Source organism: Neoarius graeffei, chromosome 24, assembly GCF_027579695.1.
Source record: "Neoarius graeffei isolate fNeoGra1 chromosome 24, fNeoGra1.pri, whole genome shotgun sequence".
Lineage (NCBI taxonomy): Eukaryota > Metazoa > Chordata > Actinopteri > Siluriformes > Ariidae > Neoarius > Neoarius graeffei.
Window position 1 is genome coordinate 49,573,539 of NC_083592.1, and position 25,181 is coordinate 49,598,719.

At 44.5% G+C, this 25,181-nt stretch overlaps 1 protein-coding gene across 1 annotated transcript in view; it reads right to left on the reverse strand.

The window, feature by feature from the left end:
• ppil2 (peptidylprolyl isomerase (cyclophilin)-like 2) overlaps nucleotides 1-25,181 on the reverse strand; it is a 166,461-nt gene that overhangs the window by 134,052 nt on the left and 7,228 nt on the right. The window contains exons 4-5 of the mRNA XM_060907425.1: nucleotides 24,774-24,836; nucleotides 6,692-6,743 (exon numbers count right to left, since the gene is read on the reverse strand). Of these exons, the coding sequence (XP_060763408.1) occupies nucleotides 6,692-6,743; nucleotides 24,774-24,836 (115 nt within the window). The remainder of the gene's footprint in view (nucleotides 1-6,691; nucleotides 6,744-24,773; nucleotides 24,837-25,181) is intronic.

A 25,181-nucleotide genomic window follows, 5' to 3' on the forward strand; every position in this document is an offset into this window, starting at 1 on the left:
TTCGCCATCCCTAGTTAGTACAAGTGCAGCTACAACGACGTCACATAGTTGCTACCTTGACGCTAACGCTAATTCAACACCAAGCCACTAATCAGGACCAGAATCCTTGGACACATCGCAAATACTTCGATATAAAACATGTAATATGCTGCATGGAGAAGTCTTCCTGTAACGTGACGGTTTTAGATTAGAGGACGTCTTTGCGGCGTGGTGTGAGTAAAGAGGAACGTGACGGCGAGGAAGGGTTTTTCCTTCACTCCCACAAATCTCCACACATGGTTTTCCCACAGTTGCTACTGAGCCTTACACACTGTGTGTTAGGGACAAGTCCAGACATGTCCCTGACCACATGACCAGAGAGATTTGAAGAAACAATATCTCTCTCTCTCACACACACACACACACCGGACCCATCAATCAGGAATGTTTCTGATGGGACAGCCAGCTGTGCGTGCACACACACGCCGAGACATGTAGAGCAACATCCAGACCGACATAAACTAATGCGCAACACGTGGCAAACCCAAACATACTCCGTACACAAGAAGTGTGTGTCTCTCTCTCTCACACACACACACAATTCCAGTGTGTGTATCATTTTCATTCCAATCCCAGGTTTATATTAATCCGCTCGATTAAATACATTCAACCCATTCACATAATCTAAGCCCGACAATAAAAAGGATTTTTAAACGTCCCTTATTGAACCGAGACTAATAATCGTTGAACCTGGTGAAGTTTTCGATATGGAGGAGTTACGGAAGGAGTCTCCAGTCCCGGTGCTTTACAACAATAAATTTTGTGCAACATCAGGACTTTCTGGCTTCTCGGTAACACAATAAGCTGTACCGATGTGGTATTTAACTTGATTTAATTCTTATTAGAAGGGGAAAAAAAAAAGTGTAACAGTTGTCAAATTACGGTCTTGTAAGAGCAAGAGAACGCTTCAGGATGTGGCGTTATTTAATAATTACTAACTCCTTATTAACCTCGCTTGCAGAGTCTTTACGGGAAAATATCAGACCTCGGTTTTGGCAGTACGGCTCGGTCCGTACTGCCAAGACCGAGGCCTGATATTTTCCCGTAAAGACCCAACAAGCGAGGTTAATAAGGAATTTATTATATGGCTTTTTTTTATTTCTAAGATTAAAATAGATAGTCATTATAATAAGCCGTGATGCTGCTTTCAGTCACGTCATATTTATAAAGCAGTCGAGTCACACATGCAGAATAAACGGCTAGCGGCTTCAAAACTGAATCTTTGTTAGCAGTTTCGGAATACTCTTCGTTGCTCGTTTCTTCAATAACTCCGTGACTCGTTTGTCTTTTGTGCTTCGGACATTTTTGAGTTCCAGTTAATTTTTTTGTCGTTTTTGGGCCGGCGCCTTGAAAAGAAAAGTCCGTAATTGTCCACGGGCATTACGGGAAACTTCTGCCTGCCAAGGAACCAATCAGAGCGCACGATTTTACCGGAAGTAGCTCGTGCCATATAATAAAATCGCCAATGTTCACTGAGCCTGACGTGGATACATTTTTTTTTTAGTATAAACACACAGGTGATTATTTTTTAAACAAGATCGACTGTGAGCTACTGCTCACTTACGTATCCCCCACCGCTCTCGCTTATACCAGAATGCAAGCAATCAAAGGAATAGGACACTTATTATGAATGTTGACTTCAAGAAATAATGAACCCTGAAACAAGTAAGTAGTGTCCCTCCCCAGGGATTTCAAATAGCATCCTGGTAAACTGTCATTTTGCAATAGCGTCAAAACCTACCGTACATGTTTCATAAATACATTCAGTCGGAAAACAGGAAGTCAATGTGCGACAGACCTGAAAACGGTATACACGGTATAGAACCGCAAGCTGAAGCTCGGTACCAAAAATCAAGCAGTTGTGATTTGTGGTTGCTGAGAAAAGTGTGATGAAAATGTTGCAAATCCACGCTATATGTTTCGTAAATACAGCCAGTCGGTAAACGAAGTCGATGTGCGACAGACCTGAAAACGGTATACACGGTATAGAACCCCAAGCTGAAGCTCGGTACCAAATATCAAACAGTTATGACTTGTAGTTAATGAGAAAAGTGTTACGAAAATTTTGTAAATCCACGCTGTGCGTTTCGTAAATACATTCAGTCGGTAAACAGGAAGTTGATGTGCGACAAACCTGAAAACGGTATACACGGTATAGAACCCCAAGCTGAAGCTCGGTACCAAATATCAAGCAGTTGTGATTTGTAGTTGCTGAGAAAAGTGTTATGAAAATGTTGTAAATCCACGCTATATGTTTTGTAAATATATCCAGTCGGTAAACAGGAAGTCGATGTGCGACAGACCTGAAAATGGTATATACGGTATAGAACCCCAAGCTGAAGCTCGGTACCAAATATCAAACAGTTATGACTTGTAGTTAATGAGAAAAGTGTTACGAAAATTTTTTAAATCCACGCTGTGTGTTTCGTAAATACATTCAGTCGGTAAACAGGAAGTCGATGTGCGACAGACCTGAAAACGGTATACACGGTATAGAACCCCAAGCTGAAGCTCGGTACCAAATATCAAGCAGTTGTGATTTGTAGTTGCTGAGAAAAGTGTTATGAAAATGTTGTAAATCCACGCTATATGTTTTGTAAATATATCCAGTCGGTAAACAGGAAGTCGATGTGCGACAGACCTGAAAACGGTATACACGGTATAGAACCCCAAGCTGAAGCTCGGTACCAAAAATCAAACAGTTATGACTTGTAGTTAATGAGAAAAGTGTTACGAAAATTTTGTAAATCCACACTGTGTTTCTCGTAAATACATTCAGTCGGTAAATGAAGTTGATGTGCGACAGACCTGAAAACGGTATACACGGTATAGAACCCCAAGCTGAAGCTCGGTACCTAGTACCAAGTGGCTATGATTTGTGGTTGCTGAGAGAAAGGGTGTTTCGGATGGACGGAGATACAGAGATATGGACAGAAGTAAACCAGTATACACCCACCCCCCACCCCATGTACCAAAAAAAAATAATTTAGGACTAGCGTTTTTTTTTCATCATTTGTAATTCTTCCTCACTTACACTGACAACACGATTAGCCGCCATTTTGCCGAGTCATTCGAGGCGATTATCGAGAAATAGTCAGAATTTCTCGACCAATCAGCACGCGCGATTTCCTATAAATCACCTGCGTATTGATACTAATTGTAAAATATTTAACTTCACAGTGGTACCAGTAACGCTGCTTCACATCACGCTGCTTATTTTCTGAAAACAGCAAACCGCAGAAATGTTTCATTCCTTCCCTACGACACCGTGCAGCCGACACTGAACGCGTCTCTCGCTGGGCTCTGATGCGGTTATCAACAATGTACGGTAGCTCTGTGGTTTTCAGAGGTTCGGCGTCCAGCAGATTAATTACACCAATGTCCCAAAATAACGCTCTGCAGCTACAATAAAGAAAACACCAGACTACTTTTACTGTAAAAACATGATTCTTGTTTGGGAGTGAACTGGTTTAATTATTTTCATAGGTTTTTTTTTTAATGATATAATAAAAATACACCGTTTTAAAAAAACTTTGCCACATGCGCTGTAATATTTCTAAAGTAGCATCAGATGAGATCTTCATTCGTGTGCAAGAGGTTTGGGTTTTGTTGGAGGAAAGTTCAGAAATAAAAACCTCCAGTGGCTCTAAGAATTAACAGTTATTCCACGAAATCGGGTCGTACATGAGCTGATAGCCGACGAGGCGCGTATCAGCTCATGTACGACCCGATTTCGTGGAATAACTTTTATTCTATCCACATTCACCGGATTTTGAGAAACGGAGCGTTAAAATTTTTTTTTTTTGCAAATTCAATAAATAAAAACCTTACACAAAACGTCCGACAAAATCATTTCCGCTTAGAAGGTAAACAAACTGGCGAAAAGACGGTAGCAATTTGTGAAAAATCCCATAATAATTCTTGAAAAATTAAAAGACACATTCTTACCATCAAACAAACACTTTCTTTCCATATTTTGTTGCTTTTTTTTGTATTTTTTGAGATTTTGTTTTCAAGTAGAGTTTTTATTTCATCCTCGGTTGCTTCAGTAACACATTCCGCCATTTTGTTTTTCTTTACTCACCGTATATGAGCTGATATCCTAGTAGTAGCCGATCAGAGCGCACGATTGCTCATACGCGGGGAATGCTGATAGAATAATTAAATTTATACCCCTTTTCCACCAAGGCAGTTTGAGAACCGGTTTGGACCCGGGGCCTAATCGTGAACCAGTTCTTCACGTTTCAACATCCAAAGAACCGGTTCTCATCTCAGCCAGGAAAACTGCTCCGACAGCAGCACCAACACTTTGCTGTTCTAGAACCAAGAACCGGTTATGTCAGGGACTGGGATTATCGTGACCAAAAAGATCAGCTAAAACTTTATGATCACCATTAAAAAAAACCCACACCACTAGATAGATAATGTGACTCAAGTCACAGTGATTTGTGCTAGCTCTTCCAAACCAGAACGTCTGGTCGCCGTACCCTGTAGATCCGGAACGGTAAGAGATAGAGAATGACGCTTAGCGAAGGGGAAAAAAAATAAAGCCTGTTTTTCATGGATCATTCCAGTTCGGTGATCCAGATCAGCACCAAAAGTCATAGCAACATAATTCAACCCAGATGCATTCTTCATGTGAAATGTGGTGACTGGTTGAAAACTGAGGGAGAAATAGCATCCTAAAAAACGTTCGGAGAATAAGAAGAAGAAAGTAGAAAGATCCTGAGTGACAGAGTAGAGCAATTCCAGCATTATGGACATGACACTTGAACTCAAAATGGCAACAAATGACCCAGTGCATGTTTTATCGTCTCCCAGTATTTAAACAGGTGTTGCATATTTTAAGGCTGTACCATACTGGAGAAGTGATAGAACAAGAACAATTCCCATAGTACATCTTGGGCATGCCAGAAAATGCCAATAAAAGATGCGTTATGGATGTGACAGAAAAAGTATCACTTTTCTTGGGTGACTGTACATTTTTATCAAACTCTGTGAAATTGTAAACCTAATGTCGAAATGGAGATATCCATTTGATAGAGGGGTCCAAGGTGAATATTAAAAAAATCTTTGTTTAAAATATTTTGTATTTCATGCAGAGTTTCGGAAGGAAAAGTCAGCGTTATGGATGTGACGAAATTCCGTTATGGATGTGACGCGTCTGAAATAGACATGGCGTATGTTTAGAAAATCAGCAATTTAACCACCATAACCCTTTGAAAAACTCTCTAAATATCAGCTAAAACTATCAAAGTTCTTAAATAATATTTAGGATGGCTATTGTTTTGCTGTTTTGTGGATTTTAGCATACATTTCTGTGGCTTGTGGCAATAATATAGAATTGTACATGATCAAAGTTGATTTTAGCTTGGGTTTTACATTATAAGAAAGAAAGACTGACAGTGACATATTAGGTTGGTTACAAATTGGTTCAACTTATTCACATCTGTAAAATACAGGCCCAGGTGAGATCTCTGGGAGTGGTTTTGATGTATTACATGTAGCTTTATTTTTGCATGGTGAGGTTGACATTTACATGGAATTGCCCAGTAACAATTTGCGCTACTGCTGCTAGCGCAAATTAAAAAAACAGAGCTAATGTAGCGTCTAATCTGACTAATCCAAAGAAGAAAAACCAGAGCTGCAGTATGGACGTGATATCAAAGCAACCACTGTTGTTCTTGTGCTTGGAGCTAGCGCTGCTGTGAAAGCGGAAACGTACACAGCGAATAATCTAACTCTGCTGTGGCTTTCGAGCCCGTCAGAAAGCAGACCAGATCGTCGAAGGTTTGCAAACTGAACCAACTCTGAACTGACACCAGAACCAGCACCTGGTTCGCGTTGGTGGAAAGTGAAACCGGCCAACGGCGACGTTCAAACTACTCGTCAATGGAAAGCGCTATCTGCCCTCTTCCACATACGTGAGCTCAGACAAGCCTACGATTGGTTAGTTTTGCTGTGATTGATAGGGGAGATCGTCCCCCGGCATCACTAGGATTCAAACCTGCAATCTCCTGATGCCAAGGTGAACGCTTCAATAAATTAAAAAAATAGTGAAACTCATGAAAAACCCAGATTAAGAAATATACAAACTGGCTTTAGGGAATTTAGATTCAAAGCCAACTGACACATCAGGGGAAATTAAAAACTCTCCAGCTTTACTACACCGTGAAAGTCATTCGATTATATGATCGCATTTCATCAGAAGTTTATTTTTAAAAAAATTTCCACTGATAGTGTATCATGATGTAGATAATACTGGAATGAGTCATTTCTCTTACTATCCTTAAATAAAAAAAAAATTTAAAAACAATCCTAAAAATGTCTCTTTCATGACTAATCCGAGTGACTGTACAGATCTGCTGGAGCAAACAGGATGTGATGTGCTGCGAGGTCCGAGTTACCGCAACCCTACTTCAGGATCACAGACCGAAGCTGTTCACAGAGCAACAGCTGGCACACCTGAAGCCTCCATGCCTCAAAACACACCACTTTCCTTCCTGTTGCATAACCTCTCGGCCTCTCCAGTCTCTCTGCTCGCTCGGTGGAGCTTCGACGCCCTCTCCTGGCTCAGCAACTTCATCTCATCTCCGTTTCATGACATTTCACTACAATCAGAGACAATGAAACGGGTTTTTCGTCAACATACCTCTCCGGAGATGGGGTTTGTCCCAAACTTCTTAATCCAGGGAACTATGCTCCTGCAGAAGGAAAGCACGTGATTTACTTTCAGAGGTTTGAACAGAACAAACACATTCCTGTCCGAAAGGTCAGGAATCGGTGGATCTGATCCGAATATATAAACACGTTGTGAAAAATCCGCAAAAAAACAGCAAGATGAGAAAATGTGTAGAGCGTCAGAATGAACATGCAGAGCATATGTTGTAAATAAGAAATATAAAACGAAGTATGGAGCACCTGCATGTGACGTCACAGCCGATCCAGATTGTGACAGACGCCATCTTGTCGGTCAAACGCCATATTCCGCCTTCTACTTCTGCTTTTACTTCTACCTTTTCTTCTGGAAAACCCTACTATATACAATTCTACTACAACGGCTGCGGCTACAAGCTCTCCCTACCTGTGCACGGTTTTTATGTTTTTTGTGTGTATTTTTGCGTGTTGTTCGTCTGTACCGGACTTCAATATCCACTACAACCATATGGACTTACTGGACATTGGTTTCCAGCAGAAAATGACGGTTTGTAGCGATTTCCATCGCATGCACAACATTCCGGACGAGAAAAAAAAAAAAAAAAAAAAAACACTCCGGACGAGATAGCGAGACCAGCGGGGTCTCCGTGGATTGCTACCGGAAGCAAAGCGAAGAAGGCGGCGCCGGGAGCAAAAGCGAGGCTGCAGAGCCGGCCTGTTGACTAAGCTCAGAAAACAGCCACTCAAATCTCCACTGCCAAGCCTCTACCTCTCCAACGCCAGATCCATGTAAACAAGACGGACGATTTGGAATTACAGCTGGAATTACCTTATTCTATTCTATAATCGGCTGGTCAGTGCTATACTCAATACTTAAGTGACTTACCCATCCAATGAGGATTCTTGTTTACAAGATGCCACATCTGAGTCGCTGACAAATCCTGAATTTCTGTAGAGATAACTGTCCAGAGATTTATAAGCACGCAGTGCTTCACCACTGAACAGCGAGGGAAAGTTAATGAGGCAATTATACACGTCCGGGTATTCCGCTGGCAGTTCAAAATCCGGTCGTGAAAACTCCGTCCGGTAAGCCATAAAGGTCACAAATCTGTAGATCGTTTATTTTAGACATGTATCTAGTTATCTGTTCATTAGAAAAATGAGCCGTGTAGTCCGTCGGTTGAAATTGATCCATTCTGTACACGAGTGCAGCAGTATTCAGCGGTGTTTTTGACTGACAAGATGGCGGTTGTGTACTTTCCGGTCACGTGACTGCAAGATCTCTATATGTCGTTTTACTCACTGGTTCCTGACTTTTCAGACACAATGCAGGTCCAAATACAAAGTCAGGTCTCAAAGTATTGGGACAGTGACCCGATTTTCATCAGTTTGCGTTTGTACACCACCACAATGGATTTGAAATGCAGCCATCAAGATGTGAATGAAGTGAAGTGTCGACCTTCAGGTTTAATTCGAGGGGTTTAACAAAAATATCGCATTAACTGTTTAGAAACGAGACCTTTTTTCCCCCATAGTCATGGCATTTTTACAGCCTCAAAAGTGAACGGACACTTGATTTCCCGCTTCGTCATTGCTTTTGAGACATCAGCGAGTACTAGTTATCTCAGGGATACATGGGAAAAAGAACTGGGAGTTCCACTGTCAGATGAAATATGCAGAGATGAGAATGAAAAATATTTTAATAGTCTGAAAAAACCGGGACAGGGCCCAGGGGGCTAATGATTTTTGGCTAATTTTTTTACCCCAAAACCATTAATTTTATCAGCAAAAAGTTGCAATTTACTTGGAAATAAATTCCCCTTCTTGGTGGACTCCCAGGTGAAAATGATTAATATGGTACAAGAAACTTGTTTTTAATCAATTCACATTTGATGATTTCAAAAAATCAATGCACCTTTTAATATAAACGAGCTCTACAGTATTATATTTCTGCATTTTTACTATTCATGTCTTTGAATACTCTAATCCTTTAAAATGAAGTGCAAACCAGAAAAAAGTTCTATCATATAATTCTCTTAAGCTTTCTTCTGATGTTATCATGGTAGCAGGAGCTCTTGCATATTAAGCAGGCAACATTCAACATCACTCATCACTTCCCTTTCAACTGTTGTGTGTACTAACTAGGTTTTATCTGGACAGGATGTTGTGGAATGTAATACAGATACCATATGGTCAATCTGAAGATCGAGATGGTGAGTTTGAATTAAAGAACAGGCATGTACAATTGGCATTACAAACTGGAATTTTTTTTTAAATCAAAAACTATAAGTTCATCTCGGCCTAACAAGTTTGGGCAGACGCTCCCGCGCGGCACATGCCAGCAATCCCCCCCCGTCCCCCTATGAAATGAGCAATAAGTAGGAGAGTTATACATGCTATCATACTTCAAATTTCATCAGAAATATAGATATGATACTATGATTCTCCCCAACATGCTACATTAGACAAGCTAACCTCATTTATAAAAGATACACACTTATATATGACGTGTAATTGATATATATTTCTGGGGGCGCGCGCTCTCTCTCTGCTATGCCGATCCTGTAGGCTGCACTGACTCAACTGAAAACTCCGGTCCTCGAGAAAGATAAAATCCCGCCCACACTGAAAGCTGATTGGCTTATTTTGCTGAGTAACCCAATCAAGATGCTCTTTGTCTGGCATGCGCTACATGAACAGGCACACAGGCAGTGTTACCAGATTGGGTGGTTTTAAGTGCATTTTGGCGGGTTTTGAACATATTTTGGGCTGGAAAACGTCAGCAGTATCTGGCAACACTGCACACAGTCTCCCTCACGCACCCCCTCGCGCGCGCACATTCTAAGAAGCGTGATGCAGACCTTAATGTTGCTCGCTTCTATCAATATGCAGGAGACTCCCGGAACTTCCGGGAGACTTGGGATGTCTGCGTTGTAAGGTGACTGCAGATCGTTAATCATACCCCCCCAAAAAAGATTTCTCAACGGATTTACATCGATCTCAGAAACGATCATTTTGGTCTGAAAAAGTCGGAAATCCGCCAATCGGCGGAAAATTCTCATCCCTGAATATGGGAGGAAAGCCTGTCCAATGTAAAGAAGTGTTCTATAAACTCTAGATATCGGTTAATTCAATTTAAAGTCATACACAGACTACATTATTCTAAAATTAAACTTAATAGAATATTTGAATCGGTGTCTCCCATGTGTGATAGATGTAACAGAGCCGAAGGTTCACTCGCACATTTATTCTGGTACTGTCCTGTACTGGACAACTTTTGGAGTGACATATTTAATTGGTTCTCTAAGCAATATAAAACAAATATTCAACCAGACTGTAACCTGGCCATTTTTGGTTCCTCTGAAAAAAGACATCGACCCTTCCTTCCTACTGTAAGCAGGTTCTCAAAACAGGCATGGTAGCAGCCAAAAAACTGATATTACTTAACTGGAAATCTCCATCTTCCCCATGTTTTAAGAGGTGGCTCAACGAAATGGTTTGGGTTTCTAGGATGGAACAGATTCGCTTTAGCAGAAGGAACTCACCGAAGTATTATGAAAAAGCATGGAAGCCATTCTTGGATTTACTTGATGAGGCCTAAATGACCAGTTTGTGATTTGGGCTGCTATGTGGGATTGGTAATAGTTTTATTTCTGTATTTTTCTTTGTATTGACCAAGGTTCTGATCTTTCTCTCGGGGTTTTTTTTTGTCTCTTTTTGTGTATGTGAGGTTGTTCTGTGTCTTGATTTGTTTTATTGTACCTATAGAGATCTTGCAGTCACGTGACCGGAAAGTACACAACCGCCATCTTGTCGGTCAAAAACACAGCTGAATACTGCTGCACTCGTGTACAGAATGGATCAATTTCAACCGACGGACTACACGGCTCATTTTTCTAATGAACAGATAACTAGATACATGTCTAAAATAAACGATCTACAGATTAGTGACCCTTATGGCTTACCGGACGGAGTTTTCACGACCGGATTTTGAACTGCCAGCGGAATACCCGGAAGTGTATAATTACCTCATCAACTTTCCCTCGCTGTTCAGTGGTGAAGCACTGCGTGCCTATAAATCTCTGGACAGTTATCTCTACAGAAATTCAGGATTTGTCAGCGACTCAGATGTGGCATCTTGTAAACAAGAATCCTCATTGGACGGGTAAGTCACTTAAATATTGAGTATAGCACTGACCAGCCGATTATAGAATAAGGTAATTCCAGCTGTAATTCCAAATCGTCCGTCTCTGGCGTTGGAGAGGTAGCGGCTTAGCAGTGGAGGTTTGAGTGGCTATTTTCTGAGCTTAGTCAACAGGCCGGCTCTGCCTGCAGCCTCGCTTTTGCTTCCTGCTCCCGGCGCCGCCTCCTTCGCTTTGCTTCCGATAACAATCCACGGAGACCCCGCTGGTCTCGCTGTCTCGTCCAGAATGCTGTGCATGCGATGGAAATCGCTACAAACCGTCATTTTCTGCTGCAAACCAATGTCCAGTAAGTCCATACGGTTGTAGTGGATATTGAAGTCCGGTACAGACGAACAACACGCAAAAATACACACAAAAAACATAAAAAACGTGCACAGGTAGGGAGCGCTTGTAGCCGCAGCCGTTGTAGTAGAATTGTATATCGTAGGGTTTTCCAGAAGAAAAGGCAGAAGTAAAAGCAGAAGTAGAACCAGAAGTAGAAGGCGGAATATGGCGTTTGACCGACAAGATGGCGTCTGTCACAATCTGGATCGGCTGTGACGTCACATGCAAGTGCTCCATAGGTATGTATGTTAAGTTGAAAAAGTAAAATTGTGAAAATAAAGTATTCAAAAAAAAAAAGTGAATGGACACTTGGCTGAAGCAGTTTTAAGCCGTTTCCTCATTACTTCATGACAAACCAGAACGTCAAGGACGTAGGAGCTCATCTGGCCTGCCATCGAAACAACCATGACGACCAAAACATCAAACAGCCTGAAATGTGACGATGTGAGTGAGTGAGAGTGAGAGAGAACCAACCTCAACGACAAATTGTTTACAACAGGAAAATCAACAAAAGGACTAAATTTTGTTCCCCAACGGAAGATCGACCCAAAACATCGATCAGAACTGAATTCGGATGATAAATGAGAGGAGATACAATTCTAGTAAGGAGAAAATGTGTTAAGTTGACCTAATAACTAATTTGTTCGCAAAAAATCGGACAATACGATGACCAAGCGTTGTGCAGAAGGAAGAGTTCTTTCAAATAAAACAATCAGAACTGAAATCCATTGAGAACTGAAGGAGGAGACACGATTTAACTGGAAATAAACAAAAGCTGTAAACAAATTGTTTGCAAAAAGAAAATCAGCAAACAAACGACTAAGTTTTGTTCCTCCGAAGGAAGATCGACCCAAAACATCGACCAGAACTGAAATCGGATGAGAACTTGCGAGAAGAGATACAATTCTAATGAGAAATCCCAAAACTCGTTAAGGTGACCTAATTAGCCGTTCGTTAGCAAAAACTTAACAATACAATGACCAAGTGTTGTACAGAAGGTCGAGTTCTTTCAAACGAAAACAATCAGAACTGAAATCTACTGAGAACTGAGGGAGGAGATATGATTTAACTGAAAATAAACAAAGTTGTAAAATTGTTTACAACAAGAAAATCAACAAAAACAACCAAATTTTTGTTCAAGGGAAGATCGACCAAAAACATTGATCGGAATCGGATGAGAAACGAGAGAGGAGATACAATTCTAGTGAGAGACCTAGAAAACTCGTTCATTTGGCCTGATTAGTAACTCGCTAGCAAAAAATTTGACAAAACAACAACCATGCTCATTTTGGGCAGAGCGACGAGTTCTTTCAAACAAAACAAGCGGAACGGAAATCCGTGGAGAACTGATGGAGGAGATACGATTTAACTGAACTGTCAATGACAGACGCCACGCCATGGCCAGACGAGCTAATAAAAGAGAGATACAAGTCTGGAGTTGATTTGCTTATGGTAGCTCTTCATGGGATCTTTGAATAGGTCGTCCAAAGAGGCGTCCACGCAAGTATCATCTCATCTCATTATCTGTAGCCGCTTTATCCTGTTCTACAGGGTCGCAGGCAAGCTGGAGCCTATCCCAGCTGACTACGGGCGAAAGGCGGGGTACACCCTGGACAAGTCGCCAGGTCATCACAGGGCTGACACATAGACACAGACAACCATTCACACTCACATTCACACCTACGCTCAATTTAGAGTCACCAGTTAACCTAACCTGCATGTCTTTGGACTGTGGGGGAAACCGGAGCACCCAGAGGAAACCCACGCGGACACGGGGAGAACATGCAAACTCCACACAGAAAGGCCCTCGCCGGCCACGGGGCTCGAACCCGGACCTTCTTGCTGTGAGGCGACAGCGCTAACCACAACACCACCGTGCCGCTCGCGTCCACGCAAGCGAAACAGAAAAATAATGCAGAAACAGACCCATCAGAAACTTTAAGACAGGGGTCATCAGACTCCGGCCCGCCACCCCCCTTTGACCGGCCCACCAGCCCCTCTGCCCCTCACCACTTGAACCGGCCCTATGAGGCAATCCCCAAAAGTGGTCATGGCCTATTTTTTTTTTAATTGCTTTTTGGCAAATAATAACGTCTGCATTTTGTATTTTGTTGATTTTATCAATTAAAATTGATATTTAGTTATAACAGGGTTTCCCCAGGTTTGACCACCATAAATTTAAGACTTTAAGACCTTTTTAAGACCACTTAAATGAGAATTAAGACCTACATCGCACCCATTACGCGGTCGTAGAACACCAGATCAAATTCCCAATAATGACAAATGTTTCAAGTAAAAATACTTTTATTATAAAAGTTATATACTTAAGTCATTATGTGCATTGCTTGTCAAATCTTCACATTCAAGACAAGCAAGACCGAATTTTGTTATGTAAGACGTTTTTTTCCACAGGAGAATGTTGTAGCGACTTCCGAGTCTGGGAACACAGCCTTAAAGAGTTCGCTTATGCCCTCATTCGAGCTGTACGAGTGGTGTTCCGTAATTGTTTTCAAAATCCAGAGCACCTCTGCCCGAAGTGTCGGGTTCCACCGACACCCATCATGCCACTGCTCGGCCCTTGTGTTGTTGCTAGCCTTGCCGATGATGTCCGGCTTGGCTGATGCTGCTGACATTCGACAGTGGTGCTAGTGCCAACTCCAGGTGCATTCGGAGATTGAACCGTGCAGAACTGAGCGATGGGCTGGTGGCGGTGGAGGGCAGATGCAATGTGCTTTGAGCTCTTCATGTGAGACTCTAAAGCGAAATTACCTATAGTGGACAACTTGAAGGTCTTTCGACAAACACAGCATCTTGCTTCAACGTTGCTTCCAGGAACCTCCCTCACCCAATCACGATATCTTTCATCTGAAAGCCACTGCTGATTAAAACGACACTTCCCCATGCTGCGATTCGCGGAGCCTCCTCTCCACCACGGACTCCAACGATTGCGCCGGTGCGAAAATGTATCAATATTGTTTCTTTCTTTGCGCATACTCCAAGAAATTCACTGATGTTACTCAAAACCCACGTTTTCACATTGTAGAATAGTATGAGTAAATTTAAGACCTTTGTTTAAAAAATTAAGACTTGGGCAAAGCAATTTAAGACTTTTTAAGGCCTTAATTTTGGAATATTAAATTTAAAGACTAAGACTTTTAAGACCCCGCGGCTACCATGTATAAAATGAACTATTCATATTTTCCGAATTTTGTCATATGCTCGTGATCAAGCAGTGACAGGCAGCGCACGCGCAGAGAACTGTCAGTGTTCAGGACAGCAAAATGGCTAGCGGTAAGCAAAAAGCTGACAGAGAGTGCAGAGTTTTTAAAGAACAGTGGACCACTGATTCTTTTTCCGTTCAGTGTAAGGACCGTGCAGTTTGTCTTGTACGTAAAGAAAGTGTGTCGGTTTTCAAAGAATATAATCTGCGTCGTCACTACGAAACCCGCCACAAAGAGTATGCTAGTTTGCGAGGGCAAACAAGAGAAGACAGGATTCGGAGGATGAAATGCGGACTGGCTGCACAACAGAATGTATTCCTTCCCCAAACCCAGATCAACCAGGCTGCTGTCCGAGCTCGCTATAAGGTAGCTCACCTACTAGCTACCCATGGAAAGCCGTTTACTGATGGGGACTTTGTTAAAGTATGCATGCTTGCTGTGGCCGAGGAGGTGTGTCCCAACAAGAAGGATGCGCTCAACGCGGCGAGTCTCTCCGCACCTGCTATGACCAGGCGAACCGAAGATTTGGGGGACAACGTGTATGACCAGCTGAATGAGAGAGCGTCAGAATACGAGTTTTTTGCTTTGGCCATGGATGAGAGCAATGACGTGCAGGACACAGCACAACTGCTGTGATCTATTGCTCATATTATTATAATTTCACTGTTTTTTTATGTATTTATTTTATAGGCCTATTTATTTGACCTTTATTAAGTGCTGCACACTATTATTAATATTATTAATAATATCAACAGGCCTACCTCCAATTTATAATTTTCCACTCACCTTTGCCAGTGTCAGTCACCTCAACTAGGCAGATGTTTCTTACCTTGACAGCTTTGATGTTATTTTTACTAGAAAAACAATAAATGGAATATCTGTGGTGTTTCAAATTAAAAGTGTGAAGACTTGATTACTACTTTTGCAAACCACTAGTAAAGATAAACAAATATGTGCCAGGAATCAAGTGTTATTATAGTGGTGGTGGGGATATTAGTGGTGGTGGGGATGGCTGTGCCAGGCTAGTAATCTCTACGACACAATGAGGCCTGCTGGTGGTCATGTGTGTCTGGGTCATACAATTCTATGTTATATAGCTGACCCGACCCCGGCCCCCCATCACAGTCAGGAACGACAATGTGGCCCCTAGAGAAAAAAGTTTGGTGACCCCTGCTTTAAGAGTTGCCAAATCAACAATTTGGTAAATTCTTAAGAAGAAAAGCACTCGTGAGCTCAACACTACCAAAAGGCCTGGAGGACCACGGAAAACAACTCAAGTGGACGACTCTAGAATTCCTTCCTCGCGAAGGGGTTTTTCCTTCACCACCAATCCCTGGCCAAGTCAAGAACACGCTCGAGGAAGTCGGCCTGTCATTGGCAAAAGTCTACAATCAAGAGGCGCATTCATGAACGTAAATCCAGACGGTTTCCCTCAAGATGAAAACCACTGGTAACACTCGAGAACAGAAAGGCCAGATTAGATGCTGCGAGAAAGCCTGAGCAGGTCTGGACCAAAATTCTTTGGACAGATGAACCCAAGATTAACTTGTACCAGAATAATGGGAAAAGAAAAAGGTAGAGCTCATGATCCAAAGCGTAACCACATTATCTGTCAAACATGGTGGACGTGGATGTGTATGGCTGCCAGTGGAACTGGGTCACTGGTGTTTATCGATGAAGAGACTGCTGATAGAAGTAGCAGGATGAATTCTGAAGTGTACAGAGATATACTTTCTGCTCAGATTCAGTCAAATCCTGCAAAATGGACAGGTGGTGGTAGTGATGTGGTCGAGACCGGTCTCAAGTCCACTTTTTGAAGGTCTCAGCCTCGTCTCAGAATCGACCGCATTTTTACTCGGTCTCAGACGTAGAGGACTCGGAATTTTTGGGGCGGCACGGTGGTGTAGTTTCACTACTACCATCCATACGAGCATCTTGCGATGTCTCTGGGAGCCTGGCACATGTTTGTAGTCTTTTCCTTTCTTGCAGTTTCTGTAACACCATTTTTTTTTTTAAAAGACAGGATTGTTAGTCCCCTCCTAGAACTGCCACCTTATTGTGGTGGAGGGGTTTGTGTGCTTGAATGATCCTAGGAGCTATGTTGTCGGGGGCATTATGCCCCTGGTAGGGTTTCCCAAGGCAGACAGGTCCTAGGTGACAGGCCAGACCAAGAGCAGTTCACCAAAAAAAAAAAAAAAAAAACCCCTATGGAGAAAAAATCCAGGACCGTGACGTCCCCCGGTAGGACGCAGCCGGGGCCCCACCCTGGAGCCAGGCCCGGGGTTGGGGCTCGTATGCGAGCGCTTGGTGGCCGGGCCTTTGCCCATGGGGCCCGGCCGGGCTCAGCCCGAAGAGGTGACGTGGGCCCGACCTCCTGTGGGTTCACCACCCACAGAGGTAGCAGTAGGGGTTTGGTGCAATGTGGATTGGGTGGCAGTCGAAGGCAGGGGCCTCGACGACCTGATCCCCGGACACAGCGGCTGGCTGTTGGGACATGGAATGTCACTTCGCTGGGGGGGAAAGAGCCTGAGCTTGTGCGGGAGGTTGAGAGGTACCGGCTAGAGATAGTCGGGCTCACCTCCACGCATAGCTTGGGCTCTGGAACCCAGCTCCTCGAGAGGGGCTGGACTTTCCACTTCTCTGGAGTCGCCCGTGGTGAGCGGCGGCGGGCTGGTGTGGGCTTGCTTATAGCTCCCCAGCTCAGCTGCCATGTGTTGGAGTTTACCCCAGTGAACGAGAGGGTCGCCTCTCTGCGCCTTCGGATTGGGGAGAGGGCTCTTGCTGTTGTTTGTGCCTACGGGCCAAATAGCAGTATAGAGTATCCGGCCTTCTTGGAGTCCCTGGGAGAGGTACTGAGGGGTGCTCAGACTGGGGACTCCATTGTGCTACTGGGGGACTTCAATGCTCATGTGGGCGACGACAGTGACACCTGGAGGGGCGTGGTTGGGAGGAACGGCCTCCCCGATCTGAACCCGAGTGGTGTTTTGTTATTGGACTTCTGTGCTAGTCACGGTTTGTCCATAACGAACACCATGTTCGAGCATAGGGGTGTCCATAAGTGCACGTGGCACCAGGACACCTTAGGTCGGAGGTCGATGATCGACTTTGTAGTCGTTTCATCTGATCTCCGGCCCTATGTCTTGGACACTCGGGTGAAGAGAGGGGCTGAGCTGTCAACTGATCACCACCTGGTGGTGAGTTGGATCCGCTGGCGGAGGAGGAAGCTGGACAGACCTGGCAGGCCTAAACGTATGGTGAGGGTCTGCTGGGAACGTCTGGCCGAGCACTCTGTTGGGGAGGTCTTTAACTCCCACCTCCGGGAGAGCTTTTCCCAGCTTCCGAGGGAGGCGGGGGACATTGAGTCCGAGTGGACCATGTTCTCTACCTCCATTGTGGACGCAGCTGTTCGGAGCTGTGGCCGCAAGGTCTCCGGTGCCTGTCGTGGCGGCAATCCCCGAACCCGGTGGTGGACACCGGAAGTAAGGGATGCCGTCAAGCTGAAGAAGGAGTCCTATCGGGCCATGTTGACCTCCGGGACTCCTGAGGCAGCCGACGGGTATCGGCAGGCCAGGCGTGCTGCAGCTCGGGCAGTTGCGGAGGCAACAACTCGGAACTGGGAGGAGTTCGGGGAGGCCATGGAGAAGGACTATCGGTTGGCCTCGAAGAAATTCTGGCAAACCGTCCGGCGCCTCAGGAGGGGGAAGCAGTACTCTGCCAACACTGTTTACAGTGCGGGTGGGGAGCTGTTGACCTCGACTGGGGACATTGTCGGGCGGTGGAAGGAATACTTTGAGGATCTCCTCAATCCCACCGTCATGTCTTCCACTGAGGAGACTGAGGCTGATGACTCAGAGGTGGACTCGTCCATTACCCAAGCCGAAGTCACTGAGGTGGTTTGCAAGCTCCTCGGTGGCAAGGCACCGGGGGTGGATGAGATCCGCCATGAGTATCTTAAGTCTCTGGATGTTGTGGGGCTGTCTTGGTTGACACGCCTCTGCAACATCGCGTGGCGGTCGGGGACAGTGCCTCTGGAGTGGCAGACTGGGGTGGTGGTCCCTCTTTTTAAGAAAGGGGACCGGAGAGTGTGCTCCAATTATAGGGGAATCACACTTCTCAGCCTCCCAGGGAAAGTTTACTCCAGGGTACTGGAGAGGAGAATTCGACCAATAGTCGAACCTCGGATCCAGGAGGAACAATGCGGTTTTCGTCCTGGTCGCGGAACACTGGACCAGCTCTATACCCTTCATAGGGTGCTCGAGGGTTCATGGGAGTTTGCCCAACCAGTCCACATGTGCTTTGTGGATCTGGAGAAGGCATTCGACCGTGTCCCCCGTGGTATTCTGTGGGGGGTGCTTCGGGAGTATGGGGTTCGGGGCTCTTTGCTAAGGGCTGTCCGGTCCCTGTACGAACGGAGCAGGAGTCTGGTTCGCATTGCCGGCAGTAAGTCAGACCTGTTCCCAGTGCATGTTGGACTCCGGCAGGGCTGCCCTTTGTCACCGGTTCTGTTCATAATTTTTATGGACAGAATTTCTAGGCGCAGCCAGGGGCCGGAAGGAATCCTGTTTGGGAACCACAGGATTTCATCTCTGCTTTTTGCGGATGATGTTGTCCTGTTGGCTTCTTCAAACCAGGACCTTCAGCATGCACTGGGGCGGTTTGCAGTCGAGTGTGAAGCGGCTGGGATGAGAATCAGCACCTCCAAGTCCGAGGCCATGGTTCTCGACCGGAAAAGGGTGGCTTGCCCTCTCCAGGTTGGTGGAGAAGTCCTGCCTCAAGTGGAGGAGTTTAAGTATCTCGGGATCTTGTTCACGAGTGAGGGAAGGATGGAGCGTGAGCTCGACAGGCGGATCGGTGCAGCCTCCGCAGTGATGCGGTCGCTTTACCGGTCCGTCGTGGTGAAGAAGGAGCTGAGCCAAAAGGCGAAGCTCTCAATTTACCGGTCGATCTACGTTCCGACTCTCACCTATGGTCATGAGCTTTGGGTAATGACAGAAAGAACAAGATCGCGGATACAAGCGGCTGAAATGAGTTTCCTTCGCAGGGTGGCTGGGCGCTCCCTTAGAGATAGGGTGAGAAGCACAGTCACTCGGGAGGAGCTCGGAGTAGAGCCGCTGCTCCTCCACATCGAGAGGAACCAGCTGAGGTGGCTCGGGCATCTTTTTCGGATGCCTCCTGGACGCCTCCCTGGGGAGGTTTTCCAGGCATGTCCCCCCGGGAGGAGGCCCCGGGGAAGACCCAGGACACGCTGGAGGGACTATGTCTCTCGGCTGGCCTGGGAACGCCTCGGTGTTCTTCCCGAGGAGCTGGCCGAGGTGTCTGGGGAAAGGGAAGTTTGGGCTTCCATGCTTAGACTGCTGCCTCCGCGACCCGGTCCCGGATAAGCGGAAGACGACGAGACGAGACGAGGATTGTTAGTCCTGTGCCCAACCCCCTAACCTCGAGGACCAGTGGACCGTGCTTCGTCCAGCCTCTACCTTTTGAACTGTCTGGCTTGGTTGACCCTACCAGGAGACCAAGCTCCAGCCAGCATAGTCCAAGGGGTCATAGAGGCACGCAAGCTCTCCAACCACGACAAGATGGTGATGCATGGTAGCGTCAGAAATGAAGACCCTGAACCACACTTGGGGCACAGTACAAATACTGGCCCAAGACAGACAGAAGTGGTCATCCTTTGTCACGGCCCTACACGCCAGCAGGCATAATAGGCAGTAAAGGAAAAAAAAAAATGGTGGTGTAGTGGTTAGCACAGTCACCTCACAGCAAGAAGGTTCTGGGTTCAAGCCCAGCAGCTGACAGGGGCCTTTCTGTGTGGAGTTTGCATGTTCTCCCCGTGTCTGTGTGGGTTTCCTCCAGGTGCTCCGGTTTCCCCCACAGTCCAAAGACATGCAGGTTAAGTTAACATAGGATAGCCTTAGGCTGAGGCGCCCTCGAGCGAGGCACCTACCACCCAACTGCTTCCCGGGCGCTGTTAGCATGGCTGCCCACTGTTCTGGGTGTGTGTGTGTGTGTGTGCGTGCTCGTTGCTCATGTGTGTTCACTGTTTCAGAGAGGAATTTCACAAGTATATGTGTGATGAATAAAAGTTGTTGTTCTTTATTTCAAGACCACAACTGTAGGGATTTCACTAAATTCCCTGTGCATTGTCTGATTTATTTGTTAACATCGTTACTGTTACACAGTACTGCCGTTACTGTGTAAAACTTCCTGCTTCAAATGCGACCAGTAACGTGACTCATTGCTAATTCGAAATTATTCTTCCTGGTAACAGCTGTCACCCCTCCCCCATACACGCACTAGTCTGGTCCTGGTCTTGACTTGATCTCAACCCCTGAAAGTCTTAGTCCTGGTCTAGGTGGTTTTATACTGCGAGTTGGCCTAGTGGTTAGCACATCCGCCTGTCGACCGGAAGATCGCGAGTTCTACTCAGGGTCGGGTCATACCAAAGACTATCATAAAAATGGTACCTGCTACCGTCTGGCAAGGTACGCTGCAATACAGATGCGAGTGGGGAGTCAAACTCTCGCGGTTACCAGAGGACTAGCCCCTCGCTGTAACCCTAGCTGTACAGGCAAGAGGCCGAGGGCTACGGAGATCGGTGCCGCACCCATACGCCTTAAAGAGTTGGCTAATACTGGGACAGGAGACTGCCTGGGAAGACCAGATCCTGGTGTGAGAGGGACTTTGACTTGACTGTAGATGGTCTTGACTCCAACACTTCGTGGTGGTGTACAGAGGCAAAACAAAATTGTGTCACTGTCCAAATACCTATAGATCTGACTGTAAGTGAAACATTTAATCTATACAATTTCCCCACTAACTGAAATCTAGTTGATTAGCCAAAAGATGTTCTGTGTTGGAAGACCCAGGAAGGTCTCTGGTTACAAGATGCCAAGAAATTGATCCATGTATTTGTTGTTGTTTTTTTCCTCGTCGTAATGACAATAATGCTCTTCTCGCAGGAATTGTGCAAAATGGATCCGTGTGAATACGAACACGCATTTAAAAATGAGATTACAGTAGACCAACTTTAGCGTCACTCCACTTGCTGCCTCAGACGTCTCTGAACATCTGAGAAATGATGTTCCAAACTCCGCCTCCACATCATCTCATCTCATTAATATTAAACCAGTGTCAGGATTCATCAAGCTCTGATTTATTTAAAAAGCTAAACATTTTTTCACTTCAGCTTTTCTACATTTTACCGTTTACCATATTTATTATGAATCATTAGTTTTATTTCGTTTGCATGCCCTTTTGTTGTTCTTTTTAAATCCTAAATTGTCATTTTCTTCTTTCGGTCACTGCTATTATTTATTATTAACCTTTTCACTATTTTATTCTTGACAACCTTTTGTTTCAATATTTCAGTTTTTACTTCACAGTAGAAGTCTGCGTGGGACAGAATTTTCAGTCCCGCTCCCGCAAAGAATTATGATTTTCAGTCCCGCTCCCGCCCGTGCCTGCCATATTTTGTCCCGCTCCCGCCCGCAAATCCCGCATGATGCAGACGTTCGCGTTATTTCTCACGAAAGTTCTTGTCATTGGCTTGGGGAATTAAACATGCTGAGCTTAGCTGAGCTCTCCACTGACCGATCCTTCACCTAGCGCACGTAGCGAGGGTGCGCGTTGCCAGGCGCCATGCGCAGCTGAGGCTTTACAGAGATACCCAACACACCTACCAAAATCTACAGTGGAGATTAAGAATATTGTACATTGCACATAGCTTATATGGCACTCCTCACATTTACATTCTAGGAAATACAAGTAGGCCTATAAGAAATTAATATAATTTAAAGACACAGCGTGATGGTGCCCCGCCCCCTACTTTGAGTGGATTTGAGCATAAATATCTACAGCTCACGTTCAGGAGTGCGTTTCCCAAACAACCAACCAAGTTAGCATTAAACCAATATGGTACAAGTCTGCTCTTCTGCCATGATCGGAGATCTCAAACACGGAAGGGCGGAAAGGAATCGGAAACGTACGTGAGATTAGACCACATCCGCAAATTTAGGCATCTTAAAATGTTTTTATTAATGCCAAATAAAATATCCAGCACAAATTATATATGATAGACATGAATTAACAATTTATAAATTTTATTTTAAACACGTTTTTAGTTAGCAGGACTGCAGCTGATCACCTCTCCCGCCCGCTCCCGCATTGTGCACTCCCCCTCCCGCCCGCGCCCGCCTTGTGCACTCCCCCTCCCGCCCACAATGAGCTTTCAAAATTTGTCCCGCGCTGCACTGCTTTGCGTCGGGTCCCGCGGGACTACCGTGGGAGTGCAGGGCTCTACTTCACAGTGTAAATCACTTTAAATTGCATTTGTAATGGATGAAAGGCATAAATTAAGTTTTATAATTCTTATTATTATTATGATGATGATGATGATGAAGTTACCTTCTTTAATGTTGCCCTGGAGCTATGAAGTGAACGTTGCCATTAATAAGTAACGGAAGCTCGAAGGCCACCAGTTGAGCATTTTAGTTTGATTATATAGCAAAAAAAAACAAGTCCGTATTAAAGCTAGACTGCCTTTCAGATTTTTCAAGTGTAGGTCATGAAAAGAATTTTCCCCGACACAATTATTTCTGTTTAGTGGACCAAAATCTACTGAATTCGAATCACAGACTTCCAATTTTATGTTTTTTTTAAATAGAACAATTAATGAATTTAGAGCCACATGGTCCTAAATTCTCCGCTATTTTTTCCTGCTTCACCATGACCCAATTCAAAATACTCTATCATGCATGACGTGGTGGGCTTTCCCTGTTTGCGCAAGGCATTGTGGGATACAAATTTGAAACAGGAGAGAAAAATGGAGGACGCGAGTGTGCGAATGAAACATGAAAGACCGACTACAGTAACGGAAAGTGAGAAGAAAAGACGTTATGTTATATACGAAGGAAAGGAAACGCAGGACCAAACTAATAAATATCGGCGCTCAGCGAGCACCTCGGTGTGATCAGCTGTTCGTTTAGCGACAGAATGATGGAACTGTCAGTGCACGCTCAAAGGTAAACCTGTAGAGGGCAGTAATGCGACACTGTGGATGCCAGCTGCTGTAAAACCCAAAAGAAGAAGGTAAACCTGCGCATGCGCACACACACGGACTTCCTCTGTCTGCTTGACTGCATGAAGCGAGAGATTTCATGCATATTATTTGCTTTAATCCCCTCAAATTAAATAACTTCCCAGCCACAGAATGGCCTGAGATTTTGAGATATTACAGAAATAAACATATATCACAATGACCACATTTCAGAAGGAACCAAATTTCACCGATTTTATGAAATCGAAAGCCGTCTAGCTTTAACATGAACTGGAAAAATAGTCTCCTCAAACTTTAAGCCACGCCTCCTGATACTACAGTGGAGCGACACCAATCTCTACGCTGAGAAAAAAAAAATATATGATTTAAGATGAAGCTCTGTCTGTTTTAACTCTGATATTATTTTGCTCATTTTTAGAGACAGCTATGTCAAAAAGTTTCAAAAACCAAATCAAACAAGATGATAAAAAAAAAAATTTAAATTGACACAGTTCGAGGTGAGACAGATGATTCTTGCACAAGGCTAAACTGGTGGCTATAAACTTCCATTACTACTCATATCTCCAGGAAAATCGAAGAAACAAATGTCTCAGCTACATTAGGAGTAAACGGGATATCATCGAAATGAAAAGCTTGACAACTTCATGTTAAAAAAGTGCGAATTTTTAAATAAAGGTCATTTTAATTCGGTGCTGGAGTGTAAAGGCCAATTTATGCTGACAACCCAGTCCTCACAGATAGCGTCGCAGACAGTGTCTGCGTAGCCCCCCCACCTTCACAGACGCTCTGCGCGCACCTCCCAAAAATTGTGACCACCGCAGAAGCCTCGCAGACAGCGTCGCAGACAAGAGGGCTCTGATTGGTCCACTCTACATCCGCTGTACACGCACTTCCGCTTCCCTACTTTCCCGGTTTGGTTTGGTTTCACGACCGCCATTTTTAAAAACGCGAGCGAAGATGGAGCAGCACGAAGAGCGGTTGATTGAGGAAGTGAGGAAGTACGTACATCTATACGACTCCAGTTCTAGTCATTATAAGTAACCAGAGGATAAACGCTCCACTAACCACACCCACCAACTACTCCTAGCGACTTCGCGCCCCCTTGCGTTGTGGCGGTGAATAACATCACGCACACCTATTACTCCCCGCTCAACGATAAATTACAACTGTCTGCGAAAAGCTATCTGCGAAAGCCTTGTCGCAAGAGCATGCAGAGGCCTTAAGAGTTTTGGCGGAAAAAAAAAAAGAAGAAGAAGAAGCTGATATACTCACATGAGATCGAACACCACACCTTCATCAGTGCACATCGGATACTCAAACGGCTGCAGAGACAAACTGCAGAGACAGAAACATCAGCTTAACTTTACTTAAAATAAACCGCCGTTATTACATCGATGAGGTCATATCACATGACCTAAAGCACCTGAAGCCCCACAAAGAAAGAAAGAAAGAAAGAAAGAAAGAAAGAAAGAAAGAAAGAAAGAAAGAAAGAAAGAAAGAAAGAAAGAAAGAAGCAAAACAACGCCGGAACACTGAAGGGAATTTTTAAATGACTCGAAATGAAAGAAAGAAACTAAATCTGTCTTAAATAAATGTTTATCATTGTGTTCTGAATATTAAAGTCTTAATTACTAAACAAACAATAATGAAATGTTTGTCGGACATCCGAAATGTAGACGA